The following is a 16,144-nucleotide window of genomic DNA, read 5'->3' as shown; positions in this document are numbered from 1 at the left end:
CAAACATGGGAATGCAGATATTTCTTTGACATATTGATTTTATTTCCTTTGGATACGTACCCAGTAATGGAATTGCTAGATCATATGATGATTCTCTTTTTAATTTCTCGAGGGACCTTTGTACTGTTTTCCATAATGGCTGTAGGAATTTACATTCCTACCAACAGTGTGCAAGGGTTCCCTTTTCTTAAGATGCTCACCAACACTTATCTTTTACCTTTTTGAAAAGTTAAAGTTTATTTTAATGTTGTAAATAACGTCCAAGAAGAATATAAACATGTTGAGAGCTGAATATGTAAACAAAGATCACAGGCAGATTCTGGGAATTTGATTGGAGCTTTAGTTATTAAAATGCATCAGTAAATTCCCAGGATGCTAAGCAGTATTCTGTTGGCTGTGCCAGCAGTCCTCGTGCATGCTTAAAACACTTGGGGGGTTATAGTACAAATCCAGTCAGGGCTGGAGCCATGGCAAACCAGCGGCTCTTAGAGGTGGACTTGTTCGTGCTGCTAGGCATCATGGAGAAAGCAGCAGACAAAGAGGTGAAGGAGGCGTATAGGCAGAAGGCCCTCTCCTGCCACCCAGACGAAAGTTGGATAATCACAGAGCAGCTGAACTCCTCCACTAGCTTTCTCAGGCCTTGCTGCAGCCAGGGCTGCATATGATGAGGTTAGAAAAGCCAAGAAGCAGATAGCATAGAGGACCCAGAGGCTTGATGAGAGAATACTAAAAGGTAAACGTGACCTAGTGGCCCAGGCCCAAGTGAGTGAGAAGGTGGAGGAGAGCTAGAGCACCAGGACACTTGAGTAGGAGATTGAACATCTTACTGAAGAGTGTTCCTGGCAACTGGAGGAACAGCAGATGATGATCCAGGAGCAGATGTGCCAGGAACTTGACTTGAGATTAAAAGTCAAAATACTGAAGACAAAGGAACACCAAACTAAAACTGAAATGGAAGTGCAAGAAGGATGAGTCAGAAGGCAGCTACTTTTGCAAAAGTATGGTGGAATTCTCAACTTGGTGCTTTTCAGTAAGAAGGCAGATACTGGTGTGGTGGAGTTTGGGACTGTCTAGGTCGAGGCTGCAGAGATGACTGTCTGGAATAAAGTTGGCCTGGTTGATAATCCTGAAAAAATTTCCTCTTTCAAAGGAGGACTCCAGGGTGCAGTGGGCCTCAGCCACCCAGGACAGTGAAAGGACCCAGTGGTGTCTCTTCTTACCACATCTATGCAAGAGTTGATCACCAAGATGCAGCAGTAGTCAAGGAGTGGCAGCCCATTTAGTCTCCTGCCACAGCCCTTTTTAAAAACATCACCAATAAACTTTAAAAGCAAGGAAGAAATAAACAATCCCGTCAGAAACTGGACTAAGGACATGAATAGATAATTCTCAAAAGAAGATATACAAATGGCCAACAAGCATGTGGAAAAATGATCAAAATCACTAATTATCAGGAATGCAAATCAAAACTGCAATGTGATACCACCTCACTCCTGCAAGAATGGCCATAATCAAAAAATCAAAAAATAATAGATGTTAGCATGGATGTGATGAAAAGGGAACACTTCTACACTGCTGGTGGCAATGTAAACTAATAGAACCACTATGGAAAACAGTGTGGAGATTCCTTAAAGAACTAAAAGCAGATCTACCATCTGATCCAGCAATCCCACTACTGGGTATCTACCCAGAGGAAAATAAGGCATTATACGAAAAAGATAACTTGCACATGCATGTTTTTAGCAGCACAATTCACAATTGCAAAGTATGGAACCAGCCCAGATGCCCATGAATCAATGAGTGAATAAAGAAATTGTGGTGTATATATATATACTATGGAATACTACTCAGCCATAAAAACGAATGAAAAAAATGATATTCACAGCAACCTGGATGGAATTGGAGACTCTTATTCTAAGTGAACTCAGGAATGGAAAATCAAACATTGTACTTTCTCCCTAATGTGTGGGAGCTAAGCTATGAGGATGCAAAAGCATAAGAATGATACATTGGACTTTGGAGACTTGAGGGGAAAGGGTGGGAGGGGAGTGAAGGAGAAAACTACACATTGGGTACAGTGTGCACTGCTCGGGTGGTGGATGCACCAAAATCTTAGAAATCACCACTAAAGAATTTATTCATGTAACCAAACACCACCTGTTTCTCAAAAACCTGTTGAAATAAAAAATAATCTAAAATAATAAAAAAATTAAAAAATACAAGAGCATTCTGTACATTTTGATTTAGTTCTCACTGTTGCCTACCTTCTAGAGTTGTCCTTCTATTGTTGCAGCTTAATTTTTAAGTATTATTTTTTGTATTTTCTGTGTACTAATATCTGTTGAATGTTAATTTTATGTTTATAATAATTTTCTACACTTACTAAACTGTTCTCACATTTTTCATTTCATTGTAATCAGCCTTAGGACAGAGTTTCATGTTTTATGTTTATGGAAATACAGAACAGAAAGTAATCAGTATTAGGCCATAAAATCTTTAATGTCATTAAATCACAATTTTAAAAAAGTCATGTTTCTTACTAGTGATTTTTGCATGTTTTTTTCTTATTTCAGGATTAATGGGGAAGTTTCTACTATTGCATCAAAGTTTGAAACTGAGCCAGTATCAAAACCAAAGCTAGATTCTGAACAGTTGCCCCTTAGACCAAAATCAGTAGACCTTGATTCACTTATAGGAAAGACCTCCAAAGAAACAGGTAAGTCAGCATGGACAGCAGTGGTGCATTAAAAAAAAATTGTCAAAGAAACTCTTTAAGAGATATACATATGCAGTTTTTATGTGGATAAAGTTGAAATTACGCAGTTGAAATTTGTTTAAAATTTAGTAGCCAAAGTAGAAATAATAAAAGAATCTTCTTGATAAGTAAAATTTTTCTGGTCCTTACTGATCAGACTTTATGGTTTCTTACTAATCAGAGGACTGAAATCGATATTAAAAGATGATCCATCTATTACTCCCTCTTTATAGTGGAATGACTGTGCTACCCAACCTGGATATGAATACACTTTAGTTTTAAAAGTTTAGAAATGAGATGACGTAGACTTTCAGTGCCAGCATTAGATTATATTTCATAGGACTTTAAATTTCTCCTCTTAATCTAGTGATACTTTTGTTTCCAGTATAGGAAAATATACTTTTTCTCATAACCCTTTTGCTAATTTTTTTTAAGCTTTAGGACTGATTTTTCAGCTTAAGGATATCTTTGTCTAGTCTGTACTTCTTCCTTTTTTTAAAATACCTATTATTATTTGTAAAATGGAAAACTTGAAACAGAGAAGTCTTGATAGTTTTCATTATTAAAGGCATTGTGTCTTCATTACTTTCTGATAATTTTTAATATTTTGTATAGTGCTTTGCATTTGTATTTTGTTTTTTTAACTTTTTCAAAGCACTTTCTCAGGTATGTTCTTAGTTTAACTCTAGGAAACAGATGCTTTTTTCCCCCTATTTTATCTCTAAACAAAGTAAGCTACAGACATTAAATATGCACTATCCATAAATCAAAGGAGAACTCTAAATTTTCATTTTTACTCTGTGGTATTTTTAAGAAATCTTAATGTTTTAATTTTTCTAGCTTCATTGTTAACATTTCATGTTTACATTTAAACTTCAAGGCCAGTTACACTTAGATGTTTTTTATTACCTTATTATAAAATATGCTATTACATTTCAAGTTTTTTCAGGTGACCTTATTCTTCCCTCTTTCAGTTTGCAAATGCAAAGTTTCTGACTCAAAATGTGGCCTCCTTTCAGTCTTTTTATTTGAATATCTTATAGATCCTTCTGTCGTGTAGTTGGATCCTGCTTGTTATGGATGAAGCTATATTTACTACTAATTTCTGGGAATTGAAATGTTGATTGTATTTTAGAGAAATTCATTGACATTTATTCAGTATATTTTATATGGTGAAAATTGTCCGTATTAATTGTTCAATAAACAGAAAAAGAATCCTCATGTTTTAAAAAATCTTACTCTTTTTTATTGAGCTTGTTAGTAAATAGAATTTGATCAGTTCATATTGTTTACTGTTTGATTTAAAATATAGCTAGAAATGTGTTTCATAAGTGATAGTTGAAGAAAAGCAGATTATTTAGCCAATTTTAATTCTGGAAATAAATTATTGCAACTGTATTTTTAATTTTCACAAATTTGTGGGATCTTTATCACACAAGTCTTTAAATGTTGACGGACTCCCTTTGGGAATTGAAGGAGTAACATCTGGAATCTGCATCTGTTGCTTTGTATTCATCTTGAATGTTTTATTTAGTTTATATCAAGGTAATGGAATTTTTTTTTTTAATTTAGGTAACTTACAACATTTTCTTTTTTTCAAAACTTTTTCTATATAGACTCACAACACATTGCCATATTTCTAGTAAAAATAATATGTGTAATAATTTCAAACTATTGATGATTGGAAAGTTCTGTTTTTACTTGGTTTGGGGGGCCCTATTTCTATCTTTTATACGTAGCTGTTATTTACTCCCCATATAGTAAACAGAGACTTTGTGGAACAGAGTGTGAAAACATCTTATTTCTGATTTCTTCTTTTCTTCAAATAAATAAGGAAATAATCTAGAGATGCTGAGACTTAGCCAAGTCAGAAAACTAACAGCTACTTTCAGGCTGCTCTTCTTTATTCCTTCCACTTAATTGTACTGCCTTTGGTGTACTACACTTAGGCCCTGTAAAGTTCAGAAAATACAAATGCTGGGAATTTAGTTCATGTTAAGTATCAGATTATTTACTGAGCAAGTTTTACATCCTCAGTAGTGTTTTAGGCACAGTTGCATGCTAAGATAAAAGGCATAATTGATGGATCAGAGATTCCTGCTACCTTTTTAAGTTAGACTATCATATATTCCTAGTATTAGTAATATAAAAGTGTTCTGTCTCTTCTGTGATGTTAATACTTAAAAAAAGTATTTTGACTCAATTACAGCCTCAAATATAATGTGTGAATCTAGCCTTTTTAATATGTTTTAGAAAGTTGAAAACATACATGAAAAACATATTGAAAATTTCATTATTATGTACCATAATAATTTGAGGTGAAATAATAGAAAGTGCACTGACTTTGCTGTTAACAAAAGGGGTTTTATTTATTAGTTGATTGCTGATAGAAAGTTTCCTAATGTTTTTTCCCTTAACTAACAATGGAACGATTCAGTACATGTATATGTCTACTGGAGTACCTGACATGGAAGTTATTACAAATGTTATTTTCCTTCTTTCCTGCCTCCTCCATTGTTAATTAAACCCATCCCGTTTTGTTTTTGTTCTAATCTATAAAGGATATAAATCCCTGACTCTATTCTCAGATACGATTTTCTTATTTGTAAAGTCATATGTAAACATTTATGTGTATATATAAACTATGTATATAAATACAGACTCTGACTTTTGTACATGTAAGAAAGACATATCCAGAACACTCAGATTTTCTCTTTTTTTAATGACATGACATAACTTTTTAGTTTCTTTATATATATTATCATAGATCATGTAGTTTTATAAATATCAGAGCTGTTAAAAACTATGCTTACAATTTTTTTTTTCTCTGTTACAAACACTTCCTCAAATTGGTTTAAGGGAAATCTCAGTACCACTACTAATTAATAGTAAAGCTTGTGTGGTCCATGTATTTCTAAAATCGTACATTATCTGTAAAATAAAATTATCTTCAACTTAGTTTTAAAATATAAGATAGAAAATTTTATAGTAACATGGCTATTACATTAAGAAAGCCCAACTGATGAAGTTTCCTTACAGTGTAGTATTTTTATCTTTTGGTGGTTTTTCTGTGGTAAGATTTTCTATGATTAAAAGACAATTTTATGCCTGTGATCACAGCACTTTAGGAGGCCAAAGCAGGAAGATTGCTTGTGTCCAGGAGTTAGAGACTAGCCTGGGCAATATAGCGAGACTAACCTGGGTAACATAGTGAGACTGTGTCTCTACAGAAAAAAAAAAAAAAAAAGCTGGGCATGATGGCACACCCCTGTAGTCCCAGCTACTAGGGAGGGAGGCTGAGGTGAGAGGATTGCTTGAGGCTGAGAGTTGGAGGTTGTAGTGAGCCTTGATCATGCCGTTGCCTTCCAGCCTGCATGATAAAGTGAGACCCTGTCTCAAAAACAAACCAAAAAAAAGCAATTTTAAAGAAACGTATTATTTGACGGTAGCATTCATTGTTGAATAAGGAAACACATTTCTTTTTCTTCTGGTTTATTTGATAGTTGATCTATTTTTAAAAAATTTCTTTTCCAATATTTACGCATTTCTTCTGGAAATAATTTATGGTGGAATTTTTCTAGTAGGTACCTGTTGAGTAGCATATACTATAAAAAGTCAGCCTATATCTAAACTAGAATTTAAAAAAAATTGGTTTCTAATAGTTTCCTTGATCATGCCATATTAAAGACTTGTAAGTATCATATAAGGCATTAGTGAATTTTTATTTATGTATGAAATATTTTAAAGATAGTATTGAGTCATATTTTTATAGTGAGATATTTTAAAGTAATATTTAACATATTTTTCTTCTTTGATACCATAGAATTAAAATTGATTTTCATCATTGTAATTTCTGTCGTGGGCTAAAGACTAAAACTTGACTAAAAGTTGATTTAATTTTAGTTATAACTACATTATGAGGTATAACATGCTGATTTATTACTCTGGCCTCTTAAAGCACTAAGCCATCCTTTTGGAAGCTGTCTTGGTGTTCAGTGAGTAATAAAACAGGACTTTCTAGCTTAATGCCTATTGAAATCAATACTAATATTAATTTTTCCCTTTGAAAGACAAAGGAGTAAACCTAAAATCGAATACACATCTTGTGTAAGTTAGATAACCTGCAAATAGTTATATGCCAAACATTGAAATGGTTTTATTCATTCTACAGCTGTTCTTTTTTCCTGTTTTGTAAAATAATTATTTTGATTTAGTCTTTTTTCTAGACATTCCTATCCTTGACTTTTCTTTCCAGATTTTGTTTCCTAGCCTGTTTGCCATGTTTCCCTTCTTACGTGTCAGGAAATTATTCTACCCTTCTCCATTTTGGTAAGATGAAAGTTTATAAAGCAATCAAAATAGTATTTTCAATATAAATAGGTGGTGCACATTGATTTTTCTTTGTAATTTTACTGAAAGTGTACTTGTCTGTCTGTCTATTTATTCTAACCCTTTTGGTTTTCCATTTTTAGAGAAAATGAAATTCATTTTGGAAAAGTTTCCTGATTTGTTTAAAATATTCTTTTGATAATTTTTTTTGAAGAAAATTGGCAACCATAAAAATCAGTTTATTTTCTCTCCAAATTGGATATTTCACTTTGATTTTTAAAAATTTTATGTGTTCCTAGCAACATGCAGATTGTAAGTGGCTGGCAGAGTGACAGATGTGATTGCAAAAGCCAAATGATTGTCATGCCTGTTATGCCATGTGTACAGCGTAAATCCATTGTTACCCCTCTTAGGTAAATTTATAAGCATTTAGATAAGTCATGAGTCCAAAATGTGCACTGTTCCTTTTTACTAACCCAATGGCTTAAATGGAGAACCTGAGAGAGTTTTAGAATAGTAAAGTTACTTGTCTTGGTGTCGTAGTTCAAAACTGGACATACAGAAGACATTTTACACGAGCATGGTGTATAATTTTGTAAATCTATGTTTTATTTACCCTTTCAGTTTCATTTTTCTTTGTCTTTTCCTGTGTTTTTCTGTTTGTTTCTTTTTCTTTCTGCAAGTTGCTTAAATATGCATTTGAAAATAATCTCTATAGGCTGAAATGATTGGATTGTACTTGTTAAGGTTTTTTCTTTGTGGATTGTTAATGCACACATCAGTGTAAAAGGAATTTTCACCCTTCAAACTACAACATATTTTAACATCTTTTAAGAATACTGATTGTTTTCTTTATGATATTTACAAATAACATGACATTTAAACATACATTTAAATTCAACCTTCACATTATATAATGCATTTTTCATTGTCATTTATTATTATGGTTTGTTATATTTCATGATTACTTACAATTATCTAAAGACTCAAAACAAATATTAAATCAGGCATATTAGAGTATCTGTTTTAATGAATCAGCTTAGTAAGTTGATACAAGTGAGAACACACAAAGAAATTGATAGAAAAAATTAAGTTATCAGCCAATTCTTCTAATTGTTATAAAATGCATATTACTAAACAGTGATGCCTCTTTTTCTGCCTTACCTTTGTGTCCTCCATCCCTTAAAAACATTCTCTAAATAAGTAAAGTTGATGAATAAATTTTGTGGGCAGTGATGAGTATCTATATCTTTTTAAAGAAACAAATAACTGAGTTAGAACATATACATATCTGATAGAAAGTATTATAAACACCTAGGCAGATGGTAATGTGAAGAATTAATGCAGATGTGGACGATTAGACCAAAGGAATCTACTATTAGGTAGAAGATTTTGGCTGTGGTTAATATCCTGAGTTTGGAATCTGAGTTAAAGGAAGGTTATATAGAAAATGGAAGTATCTGTAGTAGTTTACCTTTTGGGTTCTTGATTCATATATAGATATCTGGGCTTCAGAGTTAAAGACATTTCCTTTAGCAAGACTTCTGAATCATCTAGAAAAAGGCAAAGTATTATATATCATTGTTTTAGAGTAGATTTGTCCTGAAACCCAAGTTACCGGGTCAAAGGTCTGCCAGCCTTTGATGATGAGGAAGTAAGTTGGTAATCCATGTAGCTTTTTTTTTTTTTTTTTTGGAATCTGATTTGCCTTAGATTTGAAGCCATCTTATGATTGCTAAACATGATAATGTCTAAGCAAAGGTGCAGTGAACTATAAACAGTTTGAGTCCCACCTAATACTGTGCACATACATATACACATAAAGGTACATTAAATCATGCTTTTGCTTTATATTGAGAAACACAAATCGAAAGTGGCAGGGTACCAGATAAAGTTTAATTCTCAACATTCGAATATTCTACTTCTTGAAGTTCAAAACAAGTTTACATGCTGATTTTCTGAGATCTTGTAATTTATTATGAGTTTAAGAAGTAGATCTTTGTTAGGAACTTGATGAGTTTTTTATGCTACTACATTTTATGATACAGATTTTTCACTAAGAGCTTTTTGTTGAGGTCTAGGTCTCTACTGGAAACAACCTTTATAGTGTTAATGAAGTCATATACTATATAAATGTATCAGGTAAAGAGGATTTTTTTTTTTCTTTTAAGGGCGAGTGTTGTTTTCCAAATGCATATGAAAAGCACAGGTCAATTTGTGAATTCTTCAAAGTAGTGGTACTCTTTTTAATTTATAGTTTGTCCAAAAACTGAAACATTATTTTTTACCTTTAAAAAGGTACAATTCTCTTAGTAAATAATGTTTATTTTTATTTTCTAGATGTTGTAAATTTTGATGACATAGCTTCCTCAGAAAACTTGCTTCATCTCACTGCAAATAGACCAAAGATTCCTGGAAGAAGATTGCCGGGCCGTTTCAATGGTGGACATTCTGTGAGTTCACCTAATTGTCTTAAACTACAGTAGATTTAGCAAATGCAGAGTCCATTTGAAGATAGAGGATTTGTAGCTCTACCTAAGTTTAACAATCGGGATGATAACTGTTATACTTAAGTGGCAAATGCTAGTATTTAAGGAGATAGAGGGAGAGAGCTGTGTTCATTCCGACAGGGTCTGGAATGGAAGGTTACAGAATCAGAAGGAAATTATCATGAGGTTGTAGCCACAGAGCACAGGGTCAAAGGGTGACAAAGAAAGAACCTGTTTAATTTGTCTTTCAACAACAGTTACTAAAATTCAGCAGATACTCACTTTAGGAAAGATTGAGAAAAATTTTTCCCCTGAATGGTTCAGTTTTTTTTTTTCTTTTCTTTTTTCTAAATTTTAAAAATTAACTTCAGTGGATACATAATAGATGTGTATATTTATGAGTTATGTGAGATATTTTGATACAGGCATGAAATGCATAATAATTATATCAGGGTAAATGCAGTATCCCATCACATCAAGCAATTGTCTTTTGTGTTACAAACAATCCAAATTGTCTTCTTAGTTATTTTTAAGTGTACAATTAAATTATTTTTGACTGGTAGTTACCCTGTTATGCTACCAAATAATAGGTCTTACTCAATTTTTTGTACTCATTAACCATTCCCCTATTCCTACCACCACCCAACACCCTTCCCAGCCTCTGGTAACCATCTTTCTGTTCTCTGTCTCCATGAGTTCAATTGTTTTAATTTTTTTAGTGAGAACATGCAAAGTTTGTTCTTCTGTGCCAGGCCTAGTTCACTTAAAATAGTGACCTCCAGTTCTATCCATGTTGCAAATGACAGGATCTCATTCTTTTTGTGACTGAATGGTATTTTCTATATGTACCACATTTTCTTTATCCATTTGTCTGTTAATGGACACTTAGGTTGATTCCAATTCTTGGCTATATTCTTGTGAATAGTGCTACAATAAACATGGGAATACAGATATTCCTTTGATAAACAGATTTCCTTTTTCTTGGTATATACTTAGCAGTGCTGGATCAGATGGTAGCTCTATATTTAGTTTTTTGAGGAACCTGCAAATTTTTCTCCATAGTAGTTGTACTAATTTACATTCTCCCCAGCAGTGTATGAGGGTTCCCCTTTTCTCCATATCCTTGCCAGCATTTGTTGTTACCTATCTTTTGGATAAAAACCATTTTAATTGGGGTGAGGTAATAACTCATTGTAGTTTTGATTTGTATTTCTCTGATGATCGTTGTGAAATATTCATTGTTTTTGTAGTACTTATCCTCATGTCTAAATGTATTAACTTCTTTGTATGCTTTTTCTATATTGCCTGGAGTACTGGTGGTAATGTAATGTTAATATATTAGCTCTTAAACACTATAGTACTTTTAAAATTACCTAAATGGAGAAAATCCTTGCTGCTAAGAGGCAAGCTGTTTTTGCCCTCAAGATACGCAAATATGTTATTCAGCTTGAAAGTATGTAGCATCCTATTAATGATAATGGGATATCAGCAACAGTAGCAGCTGAAAAATCCATAAAAGTTACTTGTTTTATTATCCAAAAACTTACTACCTTTTCTTTTCTTTGGTCTGTTATGTCTCTTCACTTCTAAAAAATCATTTAGCCAACTCACAGCCCCGAAAAAATCTTGAAGTTACCAAAGGAAGAAGACAGTGCCAACCTAAAGCCGTCTGAATTAAAAAAAGATGCATGCTATTCTCCAAAGGTGAGGTGCATTGTGGGTTAAGGTTTGTTGACTTTCTGGGATTCTTTGTGGACATCAAACATAGGTAATTTAAGGTATTCTTTAGGAAGAACTATTTCTCCTGCCAAGAAATGAAATAATTACTGCTAAAAAATTGAGTTGTTTAGCTTCGTCAGACTATTTTCTGCAAATGCTTTTGAAAGAGCTTACATTTTAATTGAATAAAATAAATATTACATATTTCATATTTTTAAAGGCATAGATCTCTGCATCTATTTCATTTCTCCATTAAACATATATTCTTAAGGTCAGAAATGAATACTTGTGTAGTATTTACCTAGCTTGGTGCTTAGTACAATAATTAAGCATTCAGTGTATACTGGAATGAATGGCAGAATACTGTATGTACATGAATCCTTTCATCTGTTACGTGTGTTAGATGTCTTGTCAAAATTTTTACCATTTTTATTTAACGTAGTTTCACCACAACTGACACACATTTAAGGTCATTTAGGTTTCCTCCCAAATTATTTCTCTATTTCATTTCAGGGCATTTTTGTCAGAATGTTTCCAGTTTATTAAATACACTTAGTCTGATTCTCTCAGCTGTCAGCAGTCTTTTGAAATTCTATTAAAGTGACTTGCTATTTTTTTAGTGAAATAGTTATGAGGTGTCAGGCTATGGACTCATTTTAGTGACTCTTCTTGAACCTATTAAATTGTTCACAATTACTTTTAAGTGAAGCTCTTTGGACATTCCAAACAGTAAGTATTGAATATGGAAGAAAAAATAATACCTTTATAGTGATGTTACGTTCTTGCTCCTATTTCACTAGGCGAACCATCCATAATATGCATTTGATGGATTTTTCTTTTTTCCTTTTTTCTTCTGTTAATGAAATGGTCATTTCCTACAAAAACCACTAATGATTATAAATTTATTCTTTAGTTGTCTGGCGATTTTTCCAGTTGTGAACATCAAATTGCTTTTGAATTTCCAAATTTGCCATTTATCTTGAAGTACTTGTTTTTCTTCTTGATGTAAAAATCTTTTGAACTTAAATATAATATTAAAGTCAGAAAAAAAATTTTTTGTGTGTTTTCAGCCATCTGTGTACCTTTCAACACCTTCCAGTGCTTCTAAAGCAAATACAACTGCTTTCCTGACTCCATTAGAAATCAAAGCTAAAGTAGAAACAGATGATGTGAAAAAAAATTCCCTGGATGAACTTAGAGCCCAGATTATTGAATTGTTGTGCATTGTAGAAGCACTGAAAAAGGATCACGGGTAAGTAGCCCTTCTTTTCTCCTATGAGTACTACTTAACCCATGCGTAAATAATTTTTTTTCAAACCATATTAAGTAAAAATCTAATCTGTGGCTGGGTGTGGGAGTTTACTCCTGTAATTCCAGCACTTTGGGAGACCAAGGTTGGAGGATTGCTTGAGTCCAGGAGTTCGAGACCAGCCTGGACAACATGGCAAAACCCCATTTTTGCAAAAAAATAAAAAAAAAGAAAAAAAGAAAAAAAGAAAAAGCCAGGGTTGGTGGCACATTCCTGTAGTCCTAGCTACTCAAGAGGCTGAGGTGGGAGGATCTCTTGAGCCTGGGAAGTCAAGGCTGCAGTAAGCTATGAACATGCCACTGCACTCCAGCCTGGGCAACAAAACCAAGACTGTCTCAAACAAAATTCTCTGGTATGAGCAAATATATTTTTCAAAGAAATTTTCATTAACAGTGCTTTCCTCTTTTCGGCAAAAAAGTTAAATTGGTGAAGTTATTCTGGTAGCTGGATTGTGGAAAACGTACATACATAACCATAATTTTAGGCTGGAAATCTTCTGGTCAGATATGATTAGTTTTTAAGCTACTGGGAAAAATACTGTATTTTGGATCTGGTTATGTATCTATACATATAGTTAACTTAGTTTTCAGAGGATTTGATCAGTGCTTCTGCGAGGTTGAGTTGGACATTTATAAAATGAATGTGTTGGGATAGGTGATCTCTAAAACCCTTCCCTTAACTCTGAAAATTTTTTGGTGTGGTATATGTTGAGACATACCCTAGTTGAAAGTTAGGGACTTTTTAGAGCTAAAATAAATTTACAAGATCACCTATTATAGGTGAGCTCCCCCTCTGGCTTTTTAAATGAAGAGATAAAAGTTTGTAGAGATAAAGTTATTTAGCCAAGATCACACAGTTCTTAAATGACAGAGCTAGAACTCAAACCCATGTTATGTTTAGAGATCTTTTTTTTTTTATTTTTTTTAATGAGACAGAGTCTCGCTGTGTTGCCCAGGCTGGAGTGCAGTGGCGCGATCTCGGTTCACTGCAGGCTGTGCCTCCCGTGTTCACGCCATTCTCCTGCCTCAGCCTCCCGAGTAGCTGGGACTACAGGCACCCACCACCACGCCTGGCTAATTTTTTGTATTTTTGGTAGAGACGGGGTTTCACCGTGTTAGCCAGGATGGTCTCGATCTCCTGAACTTGTGATCCGCCTGCCTTGGCCTCCCAAAGTGCTGGGATTACAGGCGTGAGCCACTGCACCTGGCCAAGATCTTTTCTATAACCACTAGTATTTGAATTTTAAAACTTGTTGACATTTTAAGCATAATTCTGCAAAAGCCCAGTAGGTAAAACAGATTTTTTAAAAAAGCAGCTAATCTAATTGAATTGAGAGTGAGGGTGCTCATACCTTGTCTTCAACTTCCCTTCTAAAAAGATTTCTTGGAATACAGTATAAAAGTTATGGCCAAATAAAAAGTATAAAAGAACAAAAAATAAAAATCAAACACATAAAAGTTACAGCCATGTTACCTCTGAGCCTGATTTTATCATTTCTTTTCCAATTTTAAGTTGGCCTGGGAATCTTGTTAAAAACAATATTGAGATTAACAGTATAAGGTATTTGGAGTTTGTAGAACACTTTTACAGGTATTTCTTAGAAACAAAAACTGTATCTTGAATGTCTACTTAAAAATGTTATATATTTTATATGTTATGTATATAGAGAGAGTTTATAATTCAATACATGATGGTATTTCTTAGAATCCTTCAGTTTATCTGTTTTGAAAGATTCTTTTAGTAGATTCTGCAACATGCACATTATAAGCTGTAAGTTTACTTGTCCAGTAAATATTTATTAATTGCCACCCATGTACCAGTTAGAGAACTCTCCTGATTGGATTTTGTTGTTTTATATTTTTTATACTGTGCACTGTTTTACATATACATATTGTCTATAGGTGCTCTTAAATTAGCTCTAGAATGGATAAAATATTTCTGAGATATATATATATATATATGTGTGTGTGTGTGTGTGTGTGTGTTTTAAAATATAAAACATTTTAGAAGTCTTTCCAAAGGTTATTTTCAGTATCTTCAGTTTCTCTGGAAAAGTGAAACTGGATGGCAGGTTTTTTTTTTTTTTTTTAATATCTAAAAAACTTGCATCAGCAGGAGAAGGGATAAACACTGTTGATACATTAATAGAGAAATACTACACAGCATACAACAATAAAAGTAAATTTCTTTTTTTTTTTTTTGAGGCGGAGTCTGGCTCTGTCGCCCGGACTGGAGTGCAGTGGCCGGATCTCAGGTCACTGCAAGCTCCGCCTCCCGGGTTTACGCCATTCTCCTGCCTCAGCCTCCCTAGTAGCTGGGACTACAGGCGCCCGCCACCTCGCCCGGCTAGTTTTTGTATTTTTAGTAGAGACGGGGTTTCACCGTGTTAGCCAGGATGGTCTCGATCTCCTGACCTCGTGATCCGCCCGTCTCGGCCTCCCAAAGTGCTGGGATTACAGGCTTAAGCCACCGCGCCTGGCCAATAAAAGTAAATTTCAACATCAATATGAATTAATCTAAATATTGAGAGGAGGGAGCAGGTCAGAAGCATACATGCAATCAGTGTATTTCATTTATATAAAGTTGGAAAGCATACCAAACCAGAAAGTATATTATTTTAAGAATACATTTGCATGTGACAAAATTAGAACAACAAAGGAATAATAACAAATATTATAAAACTTTCTCTATGGAAGAGAGAGGGAAATAGGATTAAGGAAAGAGGGTCACTTTTTGGGATATTAGAGGTACTGGTAATATTTTATTTCTTTAGTTGACTTGGAGTTCAGAGGTTTTTGTTTTACTCTTATAATAGCAGATCTTTATAGCTTAGATATCACTAAGAAATTATTGCTAAGAAGTTAGTTTTGAAACGTTACATAAAAAATTTTAAAATTCCTTCCTTATGTATTTTTTCTTCATGAGTTTTTTCTTTTTTACTTTTTCAAGCTGTTGTTTTACAGTATTCTCAAGAATTTTCCAAGTATATGTTGAGACTGAAAATGTCCGTACTTTTGATTTAGAAATTTGATATACTAACATATTCCTCCCATTCCTTCTGTCTCATTCCGCAATTTCTCCCACTCCTTCTGTCTCCAGAATAATGAATCAGCCAAACAAAAAACCTGGATATTTGGATACCAAACCACATATAAATATGAAAATTTCAGCAGCATGAAAATAGTTTAAAATTTGTGCAAAGATATAATATTGAATATTCACTTAAAGCTATAGAAAAAAGAACAACTATATGGAAAGATTAGAAGGGAACACAGGAAGATGAAAACATGAGTTAAGGAGGAGAAACTATTGGCTAGAGTTTTTTAAAAAATTTGTTTGGTTTTTAGATTTTAATGTGTTATTTAATTTTTAAAAATAGAGAAATTCAAAGTCTAGGTTATCTTATCAGATAAACTGTTAACTTGCCTTGTATTGTGATATGTTGCTATTCATTTTACTAAATTACTTGGGCTTTGAGGTTTCCAACCTGGAAAATGTATGATAGCTGAATATAGAAAATTTCTTCTAAAGGTTAGATATTAT

At 33.4% G+C, this 16,144-nt stretch overlaps 1 protein-coding gene and 1 pseudogene across 2 annotated transcripts in view; both read left to right on the top strand.

Annotated features, from left to right (window-relative positions):
- The window catches only part of CD2AP (CD2 associated protein), a 155,380-nt gene that overhangs the window by 121,570 nt on the left and 17,666 nt on the right, over positions 1-16,144 (top strand). For both annotated transcript variants that reach the window (XM_010386622.2, XM_010386623.2), the window contains exons 13-16: positions 2,574-2,716; positions 9,425-9,537; positions 11,176-11,277; positions 12,363-12,544. In XM_010386622.2, coding sequence (XP_010384924.1) covers positions 2,574-2,716; positions 9,425-9,537; positions 11,176-11,277; positions 12,363-12,544 — 540 coding nt within the window. The remainder of the gene's footprint in view (positions 1-2,573; positions 2,717-9,424; positions 9,538-11,175; positions 11,278-12,362; positions 12,545-16,144) is intronic.
- LOC104680604 lies at positions 468-1,366 on the top strand (annotated as a pseudogene).

This window comes from Rhinopithecus roxellana, chromosome 4 (assembly GCF_007565055.1).
Source record: "Rhinopithecus roxellana isolate Shanxi Qingling chromosome 4, ASM756505v1, whole genome shotgun sequence".
NCBI lineage: Eukaryota > Metazoa > Chordata > Mammalia > Primates > Cercopithecidae > Rhinopithecus > Rhinopithecus roxellana.
This window is presented reverse-complemented; position numbering and strand designations above follow the sequence as displayed.